Source organism: Gastrolobium bilobum, unplaced genomic scaffold (genome assembly GCF_033153095.1).
Source record: "Gastrolobium bilobum isolate Gb01-03AN ecotype WA unplaced genomic scaffold, APGP_CSIRO_Gbil_v1 utg7396, whole genome shotgun sequence".
Taxonomy (NCBI): domain Eukaryota; kingdom Viridiplantae; phylum Streptophyta; class Magnoliopsida; order Fabales; family Fabaceae; genus Gastrolobium; species Gastrolobium bilobum.
The window spans coordinates 246,151-267,880 of NW_026899269.1; the positions used below are offsets into that span (position 1 = coordinate 246,151).

General features: G+C 32.2%; 1 protein-coding gene across 1 annotated transcript; it reads right to left on the minus strand.

The window, feature by feature from the left end:
- Window positions 1-19,409: 19,409 nt before the first annotated feature.
- Window positions 19,410-20,496, minus strand: LOC133289055 (plasmodesmata-located protein 7-like). The gene is made up of 3 exons (XM_061486917.1): window positions 19,791-20,496; window positions 19,545-19,658; window positions 19,410-19,428 (listed from the first exon to the last, which is right to left on the minus strand). Exons 1-3 carry the CDS (start codon window positions 20,494-20,496, stop codon window positions 19,421-19,423), a joined length of 828 nt encoding a protein of 275 aa, XP_061342901.1. The 3' UTR covers window positions 19,410-19,420.
- Window positions 20,497-21,730: the final 1,234 nt, after the last annotated feature.

The following is a 21,730-nucleotide window of genomic DNA, read 5'->3' on the forward strand; positions in this document are numbered from 1 at the left end:
ATTTCACATTGCTACAACTTCAAATAAAACCAAAAACCAGTATGTGCAAGGGGCTTGCTAATTAGTATTAATTTTCTTAAAGGGCGAGATATTCTTGCACTAGTATAAGAATAAGAAATTTTACATCAAATCTTAATCATTGATTTGCTTGCATTTAATGACTCAAATATCTAATAAGATCAAGATTAAGATTAAGAGTGTAACTTATATTGATATTCTTCATACTAAAAACAATTAAGAAATGGATTACCGCTGCCTAAAGCGGCCATCTTCCTTTATAATTATTTGTGTGCAATTCATAGTACTATTGATCATTGTGCTTCAAAAGTTAGGGCACACATCTGTATGTGTTGGGAAGACATCCCTCAACCAGCACGGAAGCGAAACACACAAAACGTCAAGGGGAGCACCAACTCGGCACTTAGAGGTCGGCCTATTCAACAGGTCGACCAAATCATAGAAATAAAAAAAAAAAATGCAGAAAAGAGATTGAGAGATTGAGATAAATACACAGTAAGATTTTAAAGTGAAAAACCTCCCCTAATACAAAACCTCCCCTAATGCAGAGAAGTAAAAATCACGGAACCTTGTCCATAAAATCTTCCACTACGATAATAGTAGCATTACAATAACCAAGTTTCCCTAGTAGGTTAGTATCACTGGATCGTTCACACTCAAACTTCACCAATAATTGTGATAATAACAAAAGTTCTCCTCTAAAAAGATAACTCTCTAAAACTTTTCTTCAGAGGATTTATCTCACCGGCTAACTTTACACATATATTTTTTTTTTCTTTTAACGAGGTGAGGTGAGGTGAGACTGTTCATCTCCTTCTGTAATCTTCCTTAATCATGAGGTAGGTAACATTTATTAAGTGGTTATTCGAGTCATATGCACCAATAAAACCCCAATACATTGTTCCTGCATTCTAATTTTCACCACCAGCATTAAAGACAAATAATTGAAAGATGGTATGATGTTATATGTTTAATAGCTAGCAAAACTATCTGGTAATTAATTTATACATAAAATGAATTGTTCTCTACTGCAACCACTTTAACAACTAGTACAACCAGACCATTCGTCTCATTTTCATTCCCTTCTATAATAGGCTAGCTGTGGAGAAGTCATCAATAATGTTATGGACTTAATATTGTTTTCATGCAAAGGCTATTGTGAAAAACTACAAGAGACAGAAATCTAAATGGTGGGGGGTTTAAATAGGACGTTGCAGGAAACACAATTTATTGCAAGCAAGTAATAAATACCAAGATATATAACAAAGTATGTATACATATATATTGGAAAACAAAACATACAGAACTTTAATTTGAGAACAGAAACATTACCAATTGTTTTGGACCGGAATTCGAATCTAGGCCTAACAATCCATGTCAGATAAGGATCATCTCTCAAATTAGCCACTGTGCTCTATATATAAAAGACTATCCACACCTACCACAGGTTCAAGTTAGTGCCTGTTCTAGTGGTATATATATATATGCATTCTTTTAAGCTAACTTGACAACATGGATTAACAATAACCTCTCGCTGCCAACATAAGAAGACTTGAGAGAAGATGATCTCTTTGCAGGTAGTCTATAACAGGCTTTGATCTATATATATAGCCTCCTTGAACATATATATATGGTTTATAGGGTAATGAAATGATTTTTTTGATAACTCAAGCTCTAGCTCTTAAGATATTTTCTTCTTTATTTTGTGTAAGTAAAAGTAGGTTCAGAACTGCTACATACACGAAGGGCAAGAGGATAACCTTAACAGTGACTGCATAATCTCCTACTATATGCTACAATCGTTGAAACCATTAAGATTAATTTGTTTTTTTGTGATTGGCAAAGTGAAGGTAATTGGGTATTGTTGAGAGAGGAATAGGCACACGGATACGCTGGCCAACCTTGGTCATCGAAAAGGTTGGGCATATATATGATTATAAAAAATGTATGATATAAAAAAAAAAATACTCTACCATTGTTTAAAGTAGTAGGAGTAATTCTCTTACTAAAGGTCTCGAGCTAGCTTGAAGAATGACGAAAATAATGTTGGTTGTGTTTCTAATTTTCTGATAAAGAAATTAAAAAGAAGAAGGATGGCTCATGGCTCTATTATCGTATTTACTTTTTAATTATTTATTCACATTTTTTCCTTAATTATTTTTAATTTTGATTTATAAATTATATTTAATTGAATAAATCTTTATTGGAGTCCAAATTATTATTTTTATTTCTCTATTTATATTTAATAAAAAATATTTTGTGTAGAAAATCATAGTAAAAATTTATTTTGGTCCCTAAAAAATACATCTTTCATTAATTTATGTAAGAATAGAAAGTCTTATACTCATTCTTAGTCATTGATCTACTTGATTCAATCACTTATATAAATTAGAGTAATTAGATATAAATGAGATCAACATGCAAAATTAAGAGTGTAAATTACACTGATTTAAAATGATAGTGCCTCTTTATCAATTTATGCCCTAAAATTTAAACTTATTATTTATTTTCATCCATCCATTTATTAGAGTTTAACGACATCAACTTCAAAAGTTGACTTGTAACATTAAAAGATGATATAAGATTCACATAACAGCACCATTTTGCCCTAATTAATAGAATTATATATGGTATGTCAATCTTTCAATATTACAAAAAATAAATAAATAAAGTTATTAATAACATTTATAGAGGGGGAGGGGGGAATCTAGGATTTCATGTTTAGAGACAAATGTGATGAAATTAATACGTAAAGAACTAAATACATAAATGATATATTTTTTCAATAACCAAAATCAATTTTACTCATAAAAATAACTTTTCAACCGAAAATATAAAAAATGAAATGCTAATAATTTCACTCATAAATAGAACTATAATTATATTTAAATATAACTAAGAAAACACCTTGAAATAGGATTATATTATGTTTCACGTTGAGTAAATAATTTTTGTTATATAGTACTTATGTAATAAGGCTCTTCCTTTAAATATATTAGCCTTTTGGGTTATATTCTCTTCATAACTTGCGTCTTGTCAGATCACTTGTTTCACCATTTACAAAATTACATATATATAGTGTTGTTTTTCTTTTACTGTATTTTAATGGACATATGATTAAAAAAAAAGGGAAAAATGTTTATTGGGATTTATTGGGTCAAATGTATTAATTAATTAGTAATTCGCAATAAAACTCAATAAATTTTAACCGTTGATTGACGAAAATAAGCGGTTATGAACTAAAATGACACAAGATTATATCTTTTAAAATGACAAACATTTTTTTCAATAAAAAAATTACAAACTCACCTCAACAACCTAATGCGTATATAATTACACTTGTTTTCCTAAAATTTTCTCTTACATTTACTTTTTACAGGAAAATAGAAACAGATAAACTCCCATAACCCTTTTCTCTTTTTCCTTTGATATTAAATAAAATTTCCCTTTTCTAATTTGATACCGGTGTCAAATTAAAAGTTTGACATCTCATTCGAGGAGCGTTAGATCAGAAAAGATCAACAGTATTACGTGTTTACAAATCAAATTATCAAAGCCATTAGATCAAGACAAGATCAAAAACTTTTATATAAAATGTAAAAAATTTGTTTGACACTAGTATTTTGATTAAATTTATATAATAAATAAACAAACACAAATACCTAAACACCATTCATTAATTCTCCTAACTCGTAAAAGGACATGGGGAGACATTACATGATTTTGTGTCATGTGACAAAACAAACAATAAACTCATATATATATATATATATATATAGGGAATGATCCGTTTATAAATTTTTTTACAAATTATATTATGTTCTCCCGGGAGAAAAGAGTGTAGTTTGTAAACAAAAAAGTTTGTAAGTATAACATGCCCCTATATATATATATATATATATATATATATATATATATATTATAAAGGGGCAGAATATACTTACCACCAAAAAAGTTGACCACATTTACAACCAACTTAATCACTATTGATTTCCGTCAATCTAACGGTTATAATTTATTGGATTTATTAAAAATTAATAATTAATTAATAAATACGTCACAATAATTTCCAACAAATTATAACCGTTAGATTGACGGAAATCAACGGTGATTAGGTTGGTGGTAAATGTGATAAACTTTTTTGGTGGTAAGTATATCATTTCAACCTAAAACAACGTCGTTTTAGGAGCGAAGGTAGATAACTTATCTACATTCACTTTAGAAACATTAAAGCCTATATATATATATATATATATATATATATATATATATATATATATATATATATATATGAGATAGGATATTGTGACACCCAAGTTATGTTACACCCATGTGACACCCAGTCAATCTCACCGTTAGATCGCTTATGTTGATCCAACGGTTATATTTATTTCCATTTTTGTATGGTAATGATTTTCCAAATTTAATATTTTATATTTATTTCTACCTTTGTATGGTTATGATTTCCCATATTTAATGCTTTCACTTTAAATTTTAGAAATCGTGACCATACAAAGATGAAAATAAATATAACCGTTGGATCAACATAAGCGATCTAACGGTGAGATTGACTGGTGGTCACATGGGTGTAACATAACTTGAGTGTTACAATATCCTGTCCCTATATATATATAGGGTAAAACATTTCTCCTGTCAAAGGAGATAAGTTATCTCCGGTGAGGATAAAACTGCGTCGTTTTGTGGCAGAAATTAAGGTGTTTTTGGAATTATAATTTATTATAGGGTTATATTATTCTTTATCATTCTTATAAATCTTACAACCTCAAAACGACGTCATTTTGGGCTCACTGGAAATAACTTTATCTCCAGTAGTGACTCGAGAAATACTTTTTCCATATATATATATATATATATATATATATATATATATATATATATATATATATAGGAGAGTTATACTTAGAACTTATTTTTATTTACAACCTCTTACAATCATATATTAACTGTTGATTTCCGCCAATCAACAGTTATATTTATTGTGAGTTAATAATTAATTAATGAGTTTGATTTGCGAAAATAATAACGGTTGATTGACGGAAATCAACGGCTAAGATATGATTGTAAGAAGTTATAAACGAAAATAGGTTGTAAGTATAATCTTCTTTATATATATATATATACATGGCTTTAATGTTTCTACAGTGAATGTAGATAAGTTATTTGCATTCACTCTTTTGGGTTAAAAGATTAAAAAATTATAACGAAAAAGACTATGATAACTCTGAAATAAATTATAATTATAAAAATACTTTGACTTTCGCCCTAAAATAACGTCGTTTTGGTTTCAATATAGATAAATTATTTACATTAACTGTAGAAAAAATAAATTATATATATATATATAAATTATCTATATTGATATCAAATGATCCTGCATATATATATATATATATGTGTGTAAAAACTAATTTTATGTTATTGAAAAGAAGCTCTCTTTTTTGTATTCCCATCGATTTTCGTGTTCCTAAATTTGTATTTTTTTTATAGGTGAGTGAGCCTCACTTATGATTATGTCTCTGGTAGGATGCATGTCCACGAGATGCTTCGGATATATGGAGATCAAATGAGCGTGCAATTAATACGTCCAAGGATCATAGATTAAAATCATAATTAAATCACTATTCCTTTATTTTTGTTTTCAGAGCACGTGATGTTTTAATTTAATTATTTTTCTGTTTTTTTTTGTTTTAAACACATAAGGAATATATATATATATATATGGGTAAAGAATTTCTCTAGTCACGGTAGATAAAGTTATCTCCAGTGAACTCAAAACGACGTCATTTTGGGTGAAAATCAAGGTATTTTTGTAATTATAATATATTGCAGGGTTATATTAGTCTTTGTCATTATAATTTTTTAATCTTATAACCCAAAACGACGTAGTTTTGAACTCACTGTAGATAACTTTATCTCTGGTGACTGGAGAAATACTTTTTCATATATATATATATATATATATATATATATATATATAGGTAAATAGAAGTATAATGTTGTAGAAAAGTTGTTAGGTTATGTTGTAGAGATAGAGATTGTGGGACCCACACTTGTTTTGTTTTTTGAACATATCCCTACATTTTTGTTCTAGCCATGGAAAAATTGTCTCATCTCATTCAAGATGCGGTTGACAATAAGAGATGGAAGCCAATCTCCGTGGGATCAAAAGGTCCTAAGATAGCCCATCTGATGTTTGTTGATGATTTGATGTTGTTTGCAGAAGCTTCTCTAGATCAAATCAAAGTTATAGTGGATTGCTTGGAGACTTTTAGTTCAATGTCTGGCCTAAAGGTTAGTATTCCGAAATCTAGTATTTTTTTCTCGAAAAATACAGATGCTCACATTGCAGATGATATCACAAATGTGTGTGGCTTCAAGCAAACTCACAATATAGGGAGATATCTTGGGTCCATGACGAAACATGGTCGAGTAACCAAAGACCATTATGCTGATGTTGTTGCAAGAATTAGGCACAAGTTATCTGGTTGGAGTAACCAGGTCTTATCTTTTGCCGGTCGAATTACACTTTCCAACTCCGTTATTTCAGCAACTCCTATATTTCAAATGCAACACAGTCTGCTTCCTGTAGCCATTTGTGATGAAATAGAGAAGTTGCAGCGTGCCTTTATTTGGGGTGATAAAAATGGTCAAAGGAGATCTCATCTGGTTGCATGGGATAATATTTGCAAGCCTAAGAGCATGGGTGGCTTAGGGGTGATTAACCTTCGTGTCCAAAATATGGCTTTCTTTCACAAGCTTGCATGGACGATACTTACTTCGCCCGATTCGTTGTGGGTTCGAGTTGTAACAAGTAAATATAAGAGAGGTTTGGATCTTCGGAGGGAAGTAAATCATAAAGCATATGACTCATACTTCTGGAAAAATCTGTGTAGTGTTTGGCCATCTTTTCTTCAAGCAATGCAATGGGAGATTGGAGACGGTAATGATGCATTATTTTGGACAGACAATTGGTTGGGTTTAACTGAGTGTCTTGCCTCTCTGGCTACTCGTACTCCAACTGGTTTGGAGTTGAATCTCCCTGTTAGTGCCTTCGTGAACAGCAATACTGGTCAATGGAACTTTCCCTATATTCGTCAATATCTCAATGATCAAGCTGTTGCAAGGATCCAAGCTGCTCTCATTCCTAGCGCATCGGATGGAAATGACCGCATTATTTGGAGAAATCAAAAGGTTGGCTGCTCTTTAGTTAAAACCGCGTATTATAACATGCTTGGTTTCCCTCTCATGCCGTTGAAAAATTCTTGGACTACCATATGGAAATGGCATGGGCCTCAACGTGTTAAATCTTGTATGTGGATCATAATGCATGGCCGCTCAAAGACCGCACATCTAGATGGAGTGGGGAATCTGGTCATTGTAAAATATGTCCTGGTGAGTTGGAAACAAACCTCCATGTTCTAAGAGATTGTAAGCATGCTAGAAGTGTTTGGAATTCTCTGGTTTCAGCTAATCGGCAAAGCTTATTCTACAGCTTGGATCTTAGAGATTGGGTTGAAAATAATATCTCAAAAGCTTGGAATCAAAGTAATTCAGATGATTGGCGTGATGTCTTTTTTATCTCTTGTTGGTTTATTTGGGGATGGAGGAACAAAAGTGTCTATGATACTAACTTCAAGCATCCAACCCATGGAACGCACATAATTGCTATGTATATAGAGGAAGTTCGTAACTGCATGGGTAGGAAGGCTATGGCTACTACTAGCATTCATCCAACTCGTATGAGTTTATGGAAACCTCCAAGGTTAAATTGGGTGAAGATTAATATTGATGGGGCAGTTGAAAGGAATACTGAGGTGGCTGCTTGTGGTGGGATTATCAGATCTGATGATGGCTCTTGGTTGGGAGGCTTTGAGTATCATATTGGTGCTTGCACTCCTTTAATGGCGGAGCTTTGGGGAACTCTAAAAGGTCTGGAATTGGTTTGGCAACTGGGATTTAAGAAGGTGGAACTAGAAGGAGATGCTTCTGAAGTATTCTCTTTGCTTGCTGATTGCAATGCAGCTTGTCAGCCTCGTTTAGTGGCTAAGATACAAGCACTCATCGGTCAGGATTGGGAGGTAACGCTTTCTCATATTCCAAGGGAAGCTAATTCCTGTGCTGATTGGTTAGCCAAGTCTGCTCTTCACAAAGATACTGGATTCTGGAGTCATAGAGTTATGCCGTTTCACCTTGCTCAGTTATTTGATCACGATCTTCAGGGAATCTCCTCTTGTAGGGGTATAGACCCTGGATAGTTATTTTTTGTTTCTGGTTGTTTGTTTGTTTTTGTTTGGGGCTTCGCCCCTTAATGTTATCAAAAAAAAAAAAAAAATTGTATATGCAAGTATATTATATATAATATTTGAGATATGATATTTTTTCTATTTTTTATTATGCCTACTCTACATATTTTTTTCCAACACCGTTAGACTATAATTTCAAGATGAGATAAAAAGTGTGAAGGTTACTTAAGATTGTGATTTAACGGTGTTAGAAATAAGTAAATATAATCTGAATGAAAAAAAAGTAGGCATGATATCGTATCTCATATTATATAGTACTCATATAAAACAAAATTCAATGATTTTTAGTTTATTGTTTTAAATATATTATATTATGATATTTGATTTAAACACATTATCTCCTGAATTATTAATCATTGCAATATATCGCCAGTTTTATTCAATTGGATTAGTTAGTTATCAAATCATCAATAGTTTTATGAGAATTGAGTAACGTGTGCGATTTTAGCTCTTTTGTCTACAATATATATTCAAATTTATATTTTCATATTTTATAATTTTTTATTTATTGCAATGATGGGGACATGGCAACAACACAAATTAATAGGCTAGTGATAACGTGATCAAATCTATCATCAACTGATAGGAAAGTTTTGTAGGAAAGCTATCGTCAACTGAATTAGTGTTTATATATATCTTCCACAGGAAAATTCAACCAACATACCAAATGACAGAAACACACACACTACGGCAAATATATCAGCACAAACTTATTGTTGACAAATAATATTGTTAAAATGACTACACATTTTAGTATCAGTCCATATCTAATATTTGTATCATCATCTGTGCGAATGGGTAAACAGGTCAAACTTCACCATGTTTTAAAAATAAATGAAATTGCGTTACGTTTTCTACTTCAACAAAATAAATGCAGCATTGATACTATTGTCCATGCATTAATTATTTCCTGATCAGGATTATTGCTATATATTATTAATTCATTGTGATAAGAATTGGATGTGCGTGTTTCTTAACTAAAAACATTTGATAGCAAGAATCTTCTTGCCAGGATTTTTGTTAGCGTGAATTGGTATTGTTATTGACATAATGACATTTGGCAATAAATTGTAATTGGGTTTTATACTTCTCATTAATATGAGAAGAGAAATTTTCATACACGTCCTTCAATTTCCGTGTTGATATGGGTCCTGCATATGACTTTTTCTAACATATGGGTGTCACATAACTTTTGTCTCTATAGCATAAGACTAATATCATGTAATATGAGAAGTATAAAATCCAATGTAATTATTTCATTAATTTATCTAAAGGGAATGAGTTTCTCCTGTTGTAGGAGAAACTTATCTCCTCCTGCACAAGTAAAAAAATGTCCCTTCAGCTTTTTTTTTTTTTTTTAAATGATGGGTCCCACGATTTCATGAGTGTGGAGGAGTAAGTTTCTCATGTTATAGGATAAACTTATAACTCTTTATCTAATAACCACAATTGAATGGTAATGAATTCTCGTTAGGGGTATCGTATTCATCTTACTATTAAATAGAATCTTGACAATAGTAGTTAAGTGATGCACTTACAGTTGACCCATTACACATGACCCAACCATTGATTCAAGAAGCCCGGAACCAAACAGAATTATGGCCCAATAAGTATGGACTAATCGTTAAAAGAAGCAGTAATTTGAAGTATAATAAATTACGATCAAATCTAAGTCCAAATGAAACAACATATATGATTGTGATTTGTCTGGAAAGAAAAGGAAAGCAACACATTTGACATGATTTGAGATCTAAGACTTGGGACATGTTTTGAATGATTTAATTGTAATTATTTATTTATTTTTAGAAGTTAATTAATTACCGTTATATTTATTTTCAGAAGTTTCCTTATTTTTAGGATTTTATATTTTGAATTTTGAATTTTAGATCAATTAGTAATTAGTTTATAAAAGGGTGCTTATGACCCTTATTTTAGGAGTTAAATATTTTTTGTTTTGATAATTAAAAATTGAGAACCAGAGGTTACTCTTTTATGAAATTCCTTTTTCTGTGTAGCCATCTTTTCTATACGCTTTCGGCATCATTTGGTATTAGAGCACTAGATTGCCTTCAACCAATAGTTGAGCCAAATCGTGGAGGTCGACGACGGAGTCATGAGGGTAGGGAACATGGATTTGTCCCTGAAAAAGATAGCAATCGCAACAGATTGATCTGTGAGACATAGAAAATGAAGAGCTCGGAAGGTGAATCCAGGATTTGAAGTGACAACTTGAGCAGGTGTTGGACAATAAAATCCAAGTTTTGGAGCGACTACTTTGTGCGGACGCATAACGAGAAAATCCAAATTTTGAAGCGACAACCTGTAAAGGCGCAGAACATGAAAATTCAAGATTTGGAGCGGCAACTTGCAAGAACAAAGTTGGGCATTCAATCCGAAGAAGAAATGGAATTAGAGGACACATTTGATGATGAAGTTGAGGACATCAATCCTTTGGGGATTGTAAACCAGGGATGAAATTGGAGAGCACGACTTGGAAATCAGTCCACTTTTTAAGATATTGAGATGCAACTCAACATTCCTAACTTTGAAGTCTATGATCCTAATCCTGTTTATAATGATTATCCAATCTATGATGATAATCAAATTTATGATGATTATCCAATTTATGATAATTATTCAACTTACGATAAAAATTCAGTTTATGATTATCATCCAGATGATGAAGATGTTTTCTATTATCGAGATCAATGAAGATGAAGAAGATTCGAGGATGAATCTTTTCCTAATAGAGGAGAATAATGCACTTAAATTTGACCCATTGCACATAGTCTAACCATTCATTCAAGAAACCTGGAGCCAACCAGAATTATGGCTCAATTGTTAAAAGAGACAATAATTTAAAATATAACACTTACAATCAAATCCAAGTCCAAATGAAGCAGTATATATGATTGTGATTTGTCTAGCAAGAAAAGAAAAGCAACATATTTGACATGATTTGTGACATAAGACTTGAGACGTATTTTGAATGATTTAATTGTAATTATTTATTTATTTTTAGAAGTTAATTACTGTTCTATTTATATTAGGAAGTTTTCTTATTTTTAGGATTTTAGATTTTAAATTTTGGATCAATTTGTAATTAGTCTATAAAAAGGTGTTTATGACCCTTATTTTAGGAGTTAAATATTTTGTTATTTTGATAATAAAAAATTGAGAACCGGAGGATTACTTTTTTATGAAATCCCTTTTTTCTGTTTAGTCATCTTTTCTATGCGCTTTCAGCATCATTAAGCACGCATTGGGTTGAGTTAAGTTGAACATGTAAAATTACATTTAAAAACTTACTTGCTAAATTAAAAACAAATTTTCATTGCATATAACAAGTCTCTAACGAATCATAAGTCTCAACTAAAATAGATAGAAATCTCCATTAAATTAAAGATTGTACTGTTATACATTTACTAATGTATCAAATGACAAATTAAAATAAATGGATTGACACTACATCTTAACCCGAAATTTTAATACTGTAAATATATAGGTTTAACACTTATATGGTCCTCACTTGGTTCGATTCTAACCAATATAAAACTTCACCACTACTCATACTTGATTATTCCCATTATGTCCAAGGGAGGGATCCCCCATTTGTTATGTTTGAAAACAACTCATAAAACTCTCCATGCCATAACACTTGCTCTCCTCAAATCATATACAAATTGTTGAGCAAATGGCTTCTTATAATAGATGCTTATCGAACACCTAAAGGGGGTGAATAAGTGTTCTAACTTTTTCAAAAAACTTTATGTGAGTAGATCTTTAAATTTGATTAGCCTAAAAAAAAGTTGAACTAATAAGTTCAAGAGACACACCAAAATAACTAGAACGACAATCCTCAAAGTTATTTTCTTATTTTCAATTTAGTTATCAATCACACAAATATAACAATGCTATTATTTTACTTCAGGTCCCTATTGCCCAAATGTTAGAAAGATGCAATAATGAAATTTGTGCACCTGACCTTTTTATATAGAGTACAAATCAGTGGCGGACCCAGAAAATTTTATTTATGTCTGCAACTTCACCAACGTTATAAATAATTTTTTTTTTTTGATTATTTACTTTTTTACTTTTTTTACGTTGGTCGAAGAAGCATGTTGTCCAAGTTTAATGATTTACTTTTGTTATTACGTGAGGATGGTTGTATTACCCAAAAGCTTGTGTCTGCAAGTGCCCACACTTGCAATAGTGTGGGTCCGCCACTGGTACAAATGCAATTTTACTTTTTTACTCAAATCGTAAAATGATTCACTTTCAATGATCAGAAATTTAATAATCAAGTAGCTTGAAAAAATTATTTTAATGAACAAACTAATATAATAGCAATAGATAAGAACTAATATGTTGTTGCCAGAATAAGACTAACAAGACTAATATGCAAAACTTCTACAACACTTATTTAATAGAACAAATTAGAACAATTAAAGTGTTACAATACAAATGTATCACTAGAAAATTGCTACAACACTTTTAAACTAGAAAACAATGTTTTTTTAATCTCTATCTAGAAAATTTAAAAATTGAGTCAGAGAGAAAGATACAAGGATATATCTTAGTTCATAAATCAGTGTTATACAAATATGCTTCTCACGCACAATCAATCAAATATCCAAGAATTATTCTAGTATCCTAACATCTTTAAGCTCCAAGGATTGGTTCTCATTCTGATCCAACGAGTACTATACTCCCATTAGATCAGATCCCTACTCCCTTGTAGGATCTCTAATGCTCCAAGACTTGAGACCACACTCCCAAGCCAAGCTAGGGTTTCCAACCCTCTTGGTTGAGACTCATACACACTAGAACAATTCACACAGGTACAAACAAAATCAACCAATACAATATTCAGTGAGAATCAAATCAGAAAGAAAGAGAATAAGAAAGATAACACCTAAGTCATACAAGATTTACAATATTCCTATCACACTATTATTATATCACAAAAAGGTCCAGCTAAACTCCAATTCAATGAACAATGCAAGAATTTGACTTTCAAGATTATATCATAAAAGCCCCAAATTATTGTGTATTTTCAAACTTGGATATTTTTTTATCTCGATTAGAACCACACCTTTAGAACATATCCCTATGTGTTGCAAATTTATTTCTCAGAATCTCTACAAGAATATCTTCCAAAATGCGATTGTTTCACCTTCCTCACTTTGCTTCTATGATTTCAACTCAAGAATAGGGCATTTCAAGATGAAAAACGGGTAGATGCAGTAGCGGACCTTGAAAAAAAAAATTATGTCCGCACATTTAGTGGCGGGGGTTCGGGTGCAACAACCGTGAATTTTTTTTTTTGTAAAGAAAATTTAAATCAACGCTTGAACCCGCTTATAATCTAGTTGCTTCCATAACAAGCTGCAGGCAATAGTTTGACTAATTATTCCCCCCTAAATCTTACCAATCTTACCAATACTTCAGTACATATCCATACATCATCATTCTATTTTATAGTGGTGAATTAAAAAGTCAACACTACCTATACAGAAGGCAAGCAAAATCACAGTGAAGGCCTCGTCTCTAGATATTAACTTATTTGAGAATGTCAGACCTGCAATCAATCCTCTCTTTTCATAAAAATGAAAAAGGAAACAAAGGATGAAGAGAGCATGAGAATGGGTATGTGACAGGGGAGGAAGAATAAGTTTTCTCTCTAATCAATTTGTGTTGCTACGTTGTTTTAATCATCTCCGTACGTTGCTACGTTGCTAACTAATATAAGAATAAATATCTTTTTTGGTCCCTAACAAAAAATTTGGTCCCCACTTTAGTTCATTATAAAAAAAAATTAGTCACCTGGTCCCTATGAAATTCAAAGTTGACCCATTTTGGTCTTTTTGAGGGACTAATGTAGGTCTTTTTGAATTTATGAGGGACCACGATTTTAACTAAATTAATCCACTTTAAATTTTTTAAGGACCTCGAGACTATTTTTTTTGGTAAGGGACTAAAATGGGAACCATATTTTTTGTTAGGGAGTTAAAAGGATATTTACTCCTAATATATATAGGGATAGGCTATGTAGCACCGATACCGACACGAGACACGTGACACGATGCGACACGACACTCCGACACGTTAATTCTAAAAAATGTTAGATTTCGACACGTTAGGACACGTTTTGATATTACATAAAAATTTTAATTTATGTAATATATATTGTATGTAATATTTAATAATTTAACGAAAAAAATGAATCTAAACTTATAATATTCATAAATTTTAAAAAGAAACATAAGATATCTCAAATATTTATATTAAACTCAATAAAATGGTAATCGTAATTCAATGAATCTAATAATTGAAACTAAAATCTCAACGCAACGCAACCTTTGAACTTTTTTTTGAATTTCTATAACGCGTGTTGGAGTGTCGAGGAGTGTCCGAGAGTGTCGGGAAGTGTCGGACACGACACGTCAGGATTTTTGAAGTGTCGGTGCTTCGTAGGTTTTACCTACTATTTTTTTTGCCTACCTTTGCCTACCACCCTTCAACACCGTTAGATCAGAATCTCAACTATATTTTTTATTTCTCTCTTCTATTGAGATTCTGATCTACGGTATTTAAGAGTGGTAGGTAAAGATAGACAAAAAGAATAGTAAGTAAAATAACTTATCCCATATATATATATTGAATCAAGAGATAAATAAAGACCTGCAACTAAAAAAATTGAAATGAAATGAAAAATTTTATGTCCATAATTGCGGGCATTTGTCCGCAAGTGACGAGGGTGAAAGTAATATTGCATCACACAAGTTGAAGGACACTTTCTAATCTCACTTCCACTCACAATTCTTAGTCAAAAAGTATTAATAGAACTTATGAATCTTAAAAGAAAATTTCTCGAAGATGACGGTAAAAAGTCTAAGGGAGTATTCGGTAGAGGCGAAATTTTTATTTATCTGAGAAACAATTATAACTGAGGAATATATATGTTTTGAAATATTATTAAAAGGTGTTTGGTATAATAAAAATTTTCCTGAATTTTATGGTTAATTTTACTAAATATGTATTTGGTTAATTATGAAATATTAGTGGGAACTAGAGTCAATTTTACTGAATTTCGTAAACTAGCATTGAAAGCAATTTTTTGATTTAGAAGATGTATTAGTACATAGGTATATTGGCTTTTTGAAAAAGTAAAAACTAGGGTCAACCCCTATATGATGGGTAGATCACTTTTAAGACAGGTAAAAGTGTTTTTTCTAAGATGAGGGTAGATAAAATTATTTAACTATATTAATTTTAATTTTTAAAATTATTTTTATATGAAATTCCAATTATGCCTTTACTTGTTATGAGAATTTACTAGTCTACCATAACTTTACAGATTTACGAAAATGCTCTTAACCCATAAATTTTTTTATTTTTTTAATATAAAATGCATGTAATGCAATGGATCAAATGCAACCAACCCCAGCTATAGGATCAAATGCAGCCAAATCCAAATGTATCAAGAATAATTTTTTTAACGAAAAACTAAATTTATAGGACAAATTAACATATTCCTTTGTTATGACAAAAGTCAGGATTATCATTTCGGTAAAAAAATAAGGGATTTATGAATATTATGTTACATGATAAAGCTTACATCATGTTACACTCACAATGCAAGTGGGCTCAACTATTTTCTTATTTTTTGTTTTTTGATAAAAACTTGTGGGGTCCACTTGCATTGAGAGTGTAGCATGATGTAAGCTTCATCATGTAACATAATATTCATAAATCCCAACAAATAATTAGAAAGAGAGAGAGAAAGAGAGTAAGCAAGGAAAAAGAAAAATTGTTGTTGGGCTTCAGAGCGAAGATTATACAATATTGTTTTCGGCCTTAAAAACAGGTATGATCGAATATTTTGTCCAATGGGTTATTCTTTGGGCTAGCCATTAGATACCTACAATTTCAAACGCCACATTTTCTTGGCCCAAAAAACAAAAGAAAATTAAAAAAACTTTCCTCCATTAATATTAGTTTGATTTCATCGAAAAGACAAAGTTAACTATTAATATGCAGTTTTTATAATATTTTGATAAAGTAGATTATATTTACAATATATTTTCGCTTATAGCCTCTTAAAACTAAATTTTAACCATTGATTTTCGTCAATCTGACGGTTATAATTTATTAAAAATTAATAATTAATTAATAAGTGTGACTCAATAAATTATAACCGTCAAATTAATGAAAATCAACAGTTAAGATTCGATTGTAAAATATTGTAAGCAAAAAGAGGTTGTAAATATGACTTCCCTCTGTTTTGATTTTTTTTTTTTTTAAATTTTCTTTGATTTATTTGATTTAATATATGTTATATTCACGATCTCTTTTTCCTTATAATCATGTCTATTATTATTATATCAAAATTAAATTAAAAATTATAAAATAACATCAAGTGAAAGTCATTGATTTAATTTTAAGACAACAATAATAAAAATTGATTTAATTTTATTTTCATTGTTGAGATATTCAAGTGTGATGAGTCACACATTGGTTGGTAATGGGCTAAGTGAAGAGTATATAAGTGGAAGGACTCATGAACCCAATGCCTTAAGGTTTTGGGTTGAGATGTGGTGTCGGACTCACTTGCTACGATTGATGTAACTTAGCTCATTGGTGGTGATCTCCCGCCACGGGCTTCCCCTAGACCGGTCTAACAAAAATGATTGTAGAGATCAGTGTTTTAAAACCCCACTCCGCCCCCCGGGTTGACCCGGGTCAACCCTGACCCCTCCCCTCTGAGGGTTGGGGTCACAAGTTAGACCCTATATGCACATCGATCCCTCCAACACCCAAAATCTAGCCGGGTTTCAGTGACTCCCGGGTCAAAGGGGTCAAATTAAGGGGGTCACTGCATTTTTTTAAAATTCCATGAAACAATTTCGTTTTATTAAAAAAAAAAAGTACTTGCAAAACTAAATCTAATCGTTCTCTTCTCTCCCAGCGACCTATATGTCTTCAATCTTCACTCGCAGACGTGAATCTTCTAGAAAAGGTAAGAATTTATCTATTTAAATGAAATTCTTACGGTCGTCGATGGAAAACAAAAACTCATTCTTACTTCCTTTAAATTTTTCTTTGTCAGGGACCTTCTCCAAAGAGGCAGAAACATGTCAGCTTATTGATCCCATTAGAATATGAGTTTTGTACTTTGGTATCTTAATACTTTAATTAGGTTGTGTAATATTGACTTGTGGTTGTAATTAGTGAATTATGTTAAGTATATTTTGAATCTTTGATGGTTGATGGTTTGTTTTTTTAATATTTTTATATATGATATATATATTTATATTTTTTAATATATAAAATCGGGTCAATATAGTGACCCCGTGACCCTCCGATTGAACCCGTGACTCCATGACCCAGACCTCGGTCGGGCCAGATTTTTAAATACTAGTAGAAATTGTAAAAGAAAAATGTTATAAGTATAATTTCTCTCATTTAATTTTAAACACGTAATACATTTCAACTAAGTTGTATTTATTAATTTATTTTATTCTGTTTTTGTAACCACAATGCATTGTGAACATGAAATAAATTTATTTCTCATTATCGAAATTTAATTATCTATTTCAGTTAATATAGTCCTAAAATATAATACGATCTAACATGCTGGTAAAAACAATAAACAAAATTGAAGAATAATTTTGCTCTACCAGTGTATTTCTCAAAATTTAGACTACAAAGAAATTTAATAATAATACTCGTGTTTTAAATTTTGAATAAGAAACATTTATTATTCAGTGTTGATGACTTCTGCTGCTATTATATGAAATTCAAGTATAGGTAGATTCCGAAGGACAATTATCCTTATAACAAGTGTCGACCAACTACCATTTTCTTATACTTGCAACGGTTATTAAATATCAAAATGTTTACTTCCCATTGTTTTTGATATTTTAATATTGAGAGTATAACTCTTATGTATATATTGAGTTTTCCTTTAAAAATGCATTTTACGTATCTGTCAAAAAGTTAATTTTAAAAAACATAAGCAAGAAAAGAAAAAGTGAAAGGCGTTTCCTTCTTTTAAGATCCACTGGTCCTGCCCTTCTCAAAAGCATACAGCTTTCTATGGCTCCACGAAAGCAAAGTAGCAAACACTTTCTCAAAAAAAAAAATATATATATATATATATTTCTCCATTTTTTTGAATATTAAACCTAATTGAACATGTACATACACGCCAATCGAAAAGCATTTGATGATGCACGAGTAATTAAACTTTGACCCCCTTTTTTCTACTTAATTGAGATTTAGGTTATTTTAGGAAGCAATAATTGATATTCCTTCCTTCTTTCCTTTCCTCTTATATCCATTTATTCAATTAATGTATCTCAGATTCTGAATTGAAATACAAATTGTTTATGTAGTAAGCTGTCCTTTTACTTATTCATTGAGACTAATTTGGCAAATGATGTTTAGGTTATTTTTTAGCTAACAGTTTACATCCATTTCCTAGCTCAAAATGTCATGGAGTTATAATGTTTGTAAAGTGCATGTGAGGCCATAACATTAACATATAACACATATATTCGTACATTATTCATCTGTGTATATAACTAACAAGCCTCAGACAATAAATGCACCAAAAGAAAAATCTCTTATATCAGATGACAGATATACCGAAAAGTTCATGGGAGCATATACTGACGATACACAAAGGTGAAATCTTATACAGCTTTTAAAAAAAGAAGAATGATATAATTAATTCTTTGCAAAGTGTGAGACAACATAACTTTGTTAAGTGGCGAGGATTGAAGAAAACAGAATCTTAAGTCTCTTTTCTCTTTCCTTTTGCATTTTGTATTCAAATGAGTGTCCCATCTTGCATTCTTTTCCCATATGATATCCTCATCAAAGTCCTCTTTTGAATAGAATTTTATATTAGAAATAATAAAGGGCAAGATAAGGAGAGAGGGACGAAAAAGAAGACATTGTGAAGATAAAAAGGAAAGCATAAGAGTTCCCATAATCAAACCAACGAAGAAGGCTGAGAATTGATCAGTGGCTCAGTGTCATACCACTGAGTTTAACAAACTCAAATAAATTTATTTACCTGCATTCAAAAATAAAAATAAAAATTGAGGAATCATGTTATAAATGTAAGCCGAAACCATGGTATTTTTCTTATACAGAACTAATTAATTAAATTAAAAAAAATGTGGTATTTACCTTGTCCCTCACAAATCCTCCTCAAGAAAGCAAGGAAAATAATAAGTATAGCTACACCTGCCAATAATCCAATAATTATGGCAAATGTCTTTTCACCTTCATTGCCTGATTTACCTGCTAAACACGAATCATCAATACAACAAAATAAATTAGTTAACTCAACTAAACACGAATCATCAATAAAAATAAATAAATTATTTTTTTTTGGGTTTTTATTTTAACAGGTCATTCAGTTTTGTGCCTTACCATGGGCCTTGGAGTAAGCGTGGGCCCCACCAGTGGAGTACCTGGCGTAACACTTGGCCAAGAACATATCCCCGTAACCGGCGGCGGCGCAATCGCTCCTCAGCCGTCGGATCGCCTCCGCCACGCAGTCTTGACACTCAGCGAAGCTCAAGTCACCGGTGCACTGCGCCACACCCTTCAACACACCCGACCCGCCAACCCGAAAATACCCACCCGAACCCGCCAACCCGGACAAGACCGCATCCCTTACACCCATCGAATTCGGGTCGTACCCGACGGACGGCCCGCACTTCCTCAGCACCACCGTCTTGTCCTCCACCCCCAAGAATGTCGCATTGTCGTACTTCACGAAGCAACCGTCGAGCTGGACGGCGCCGCCGCAAGCCTCCGGGCAGAGGTCGCCGGCGCGTGAGACAGCGCGAGATACGCAGGAGGCGCAGTCCTGCATGGCGAGGTCGCCGCGGCACTGGTAAAGGCCGTAAACGACGTCGTTGGGGCTTGAACCTACGACGGTGAAGTTGTTGTAAGAGGAGAAGGTGGCTGAGTTTATCAGCGAGGAGAGGAGCGAGTTGAGGTTTGACTCGTAGGGCGAGTTAGGGTTGTACCTTTGTTGTGTGCACCCGCCGTAGAGGAATAAGTCCGTGGAGTATGAGAGAGAAGTTGAGAGAGAAAGAACAATGACGGTGGTGAAGATTGAGAAGAACATTTCGTTTTGTTATGTGTATATGTGTGTGTGTGTGTGTGTTAGTGATGTGTTTGAATCATATATTATGTTCATGTCATGGTGGGTTTGATTTGATTTTAATGCTACGTTAGGACTTAGGATATAGCTATATTGCTTGGAAATGGAAGAGTGAAGATTCGAAGACCTCTAAAGCTTGAAAATGGAATTGCTTTAAATAACTAAATCCACTGCTTAGCCATGTCATCTTTATGGTTGTTAGTTATGGTTCATACTTCACATGATGTGTTTGAATAATATATATTACTTTCATACTTCACATGCTGAGGAGGGTCTTGTTGTCGAGTTAGCAGAAAGAAAATTGGAATCTCACTCTCAGATGAGCGGGCGAGGGTCCAGGGGGCCGTGTCCCAAGGCCCATAGAGACTAGGTATTGTCGTAGGCCTCTTATCTATTGTAATTTTTTATTTTCATAGCAGTTTGGGCTTGAGCCAATGAATAGCTGTTATTAGGGTCTTTGTAATCTTATTTATATTCTTCTTGTAAATCGAGTGACTTGTAACGAGTGGCGGTGAGGTAAATATAGTACAGACAAGCTGGACGTAGTTTATATTGGATGAACCAGGATAAATTACCGTGTCAATCTCTCTCTCTTTTTCTTTTGTTTTGTTTTGCGAATTTGTGTGATTGTCGATTTCCAACAATGTGAATAAAATGCTAAAGTTTTTCTTCATAATTTCAGTGATGTGGTCCAAAGTTACTTTTTTTATTTTATTTTTCAAAGAAAAAGAAATACTCAAATCTTTTGTAACTTTTTTTGAGTGTAACCTTAATCATTGAAGTTATTGCTGTAGCAATCACTATATAGTATATATAACCTCTTTTCCAAATTGCAATACTAAACTATGTTTTACCAATTCCGTATAGCGAAAGAGAAGGGTTTTACGTAGCTTGAAGCAAAGGGAGGAATAGCATGGCCCGAAGTTTATCATCATCATTTTTAAATTCAAGTTGCAGGGCGTAGTAACTTAATTACAAATACTCATTAGAAAAGTGGATAGAGAGAAAAAGAAGAGCCAACGATGAAGTCGGTTCACTATTATCAAGAACGTACGCACCAAAATCAATTTATAAAATCTAATGACAAATTAAAATTATTATAATCCCCGAACGTCGCAGTGCCATACATGCATGGGTGTGTATGCAATTCAGGGCCTCTGAAAAAGTACACAATATGACACACACCAATACAGGTAGG

What these genes read in the sequence shown, in the direction of transcription:
- LOC133289055 (XM_061486917.1), bottom strand. Translation starts at nt 20,496, where the DNA reads ATGTTCTTCTCAATCTTCACCACCGTCATTGTTCTTTCTCTCTCAACT. An exon ending in CGCTTACTCCAAGGCCCATG is followed by an intron (nt 19,659 to 19,790) that starts GTAAGGCACAAA and finishes CGTGTTTAGCAG; the next exon opens with GTAAATCAGGCAATGAAGGT.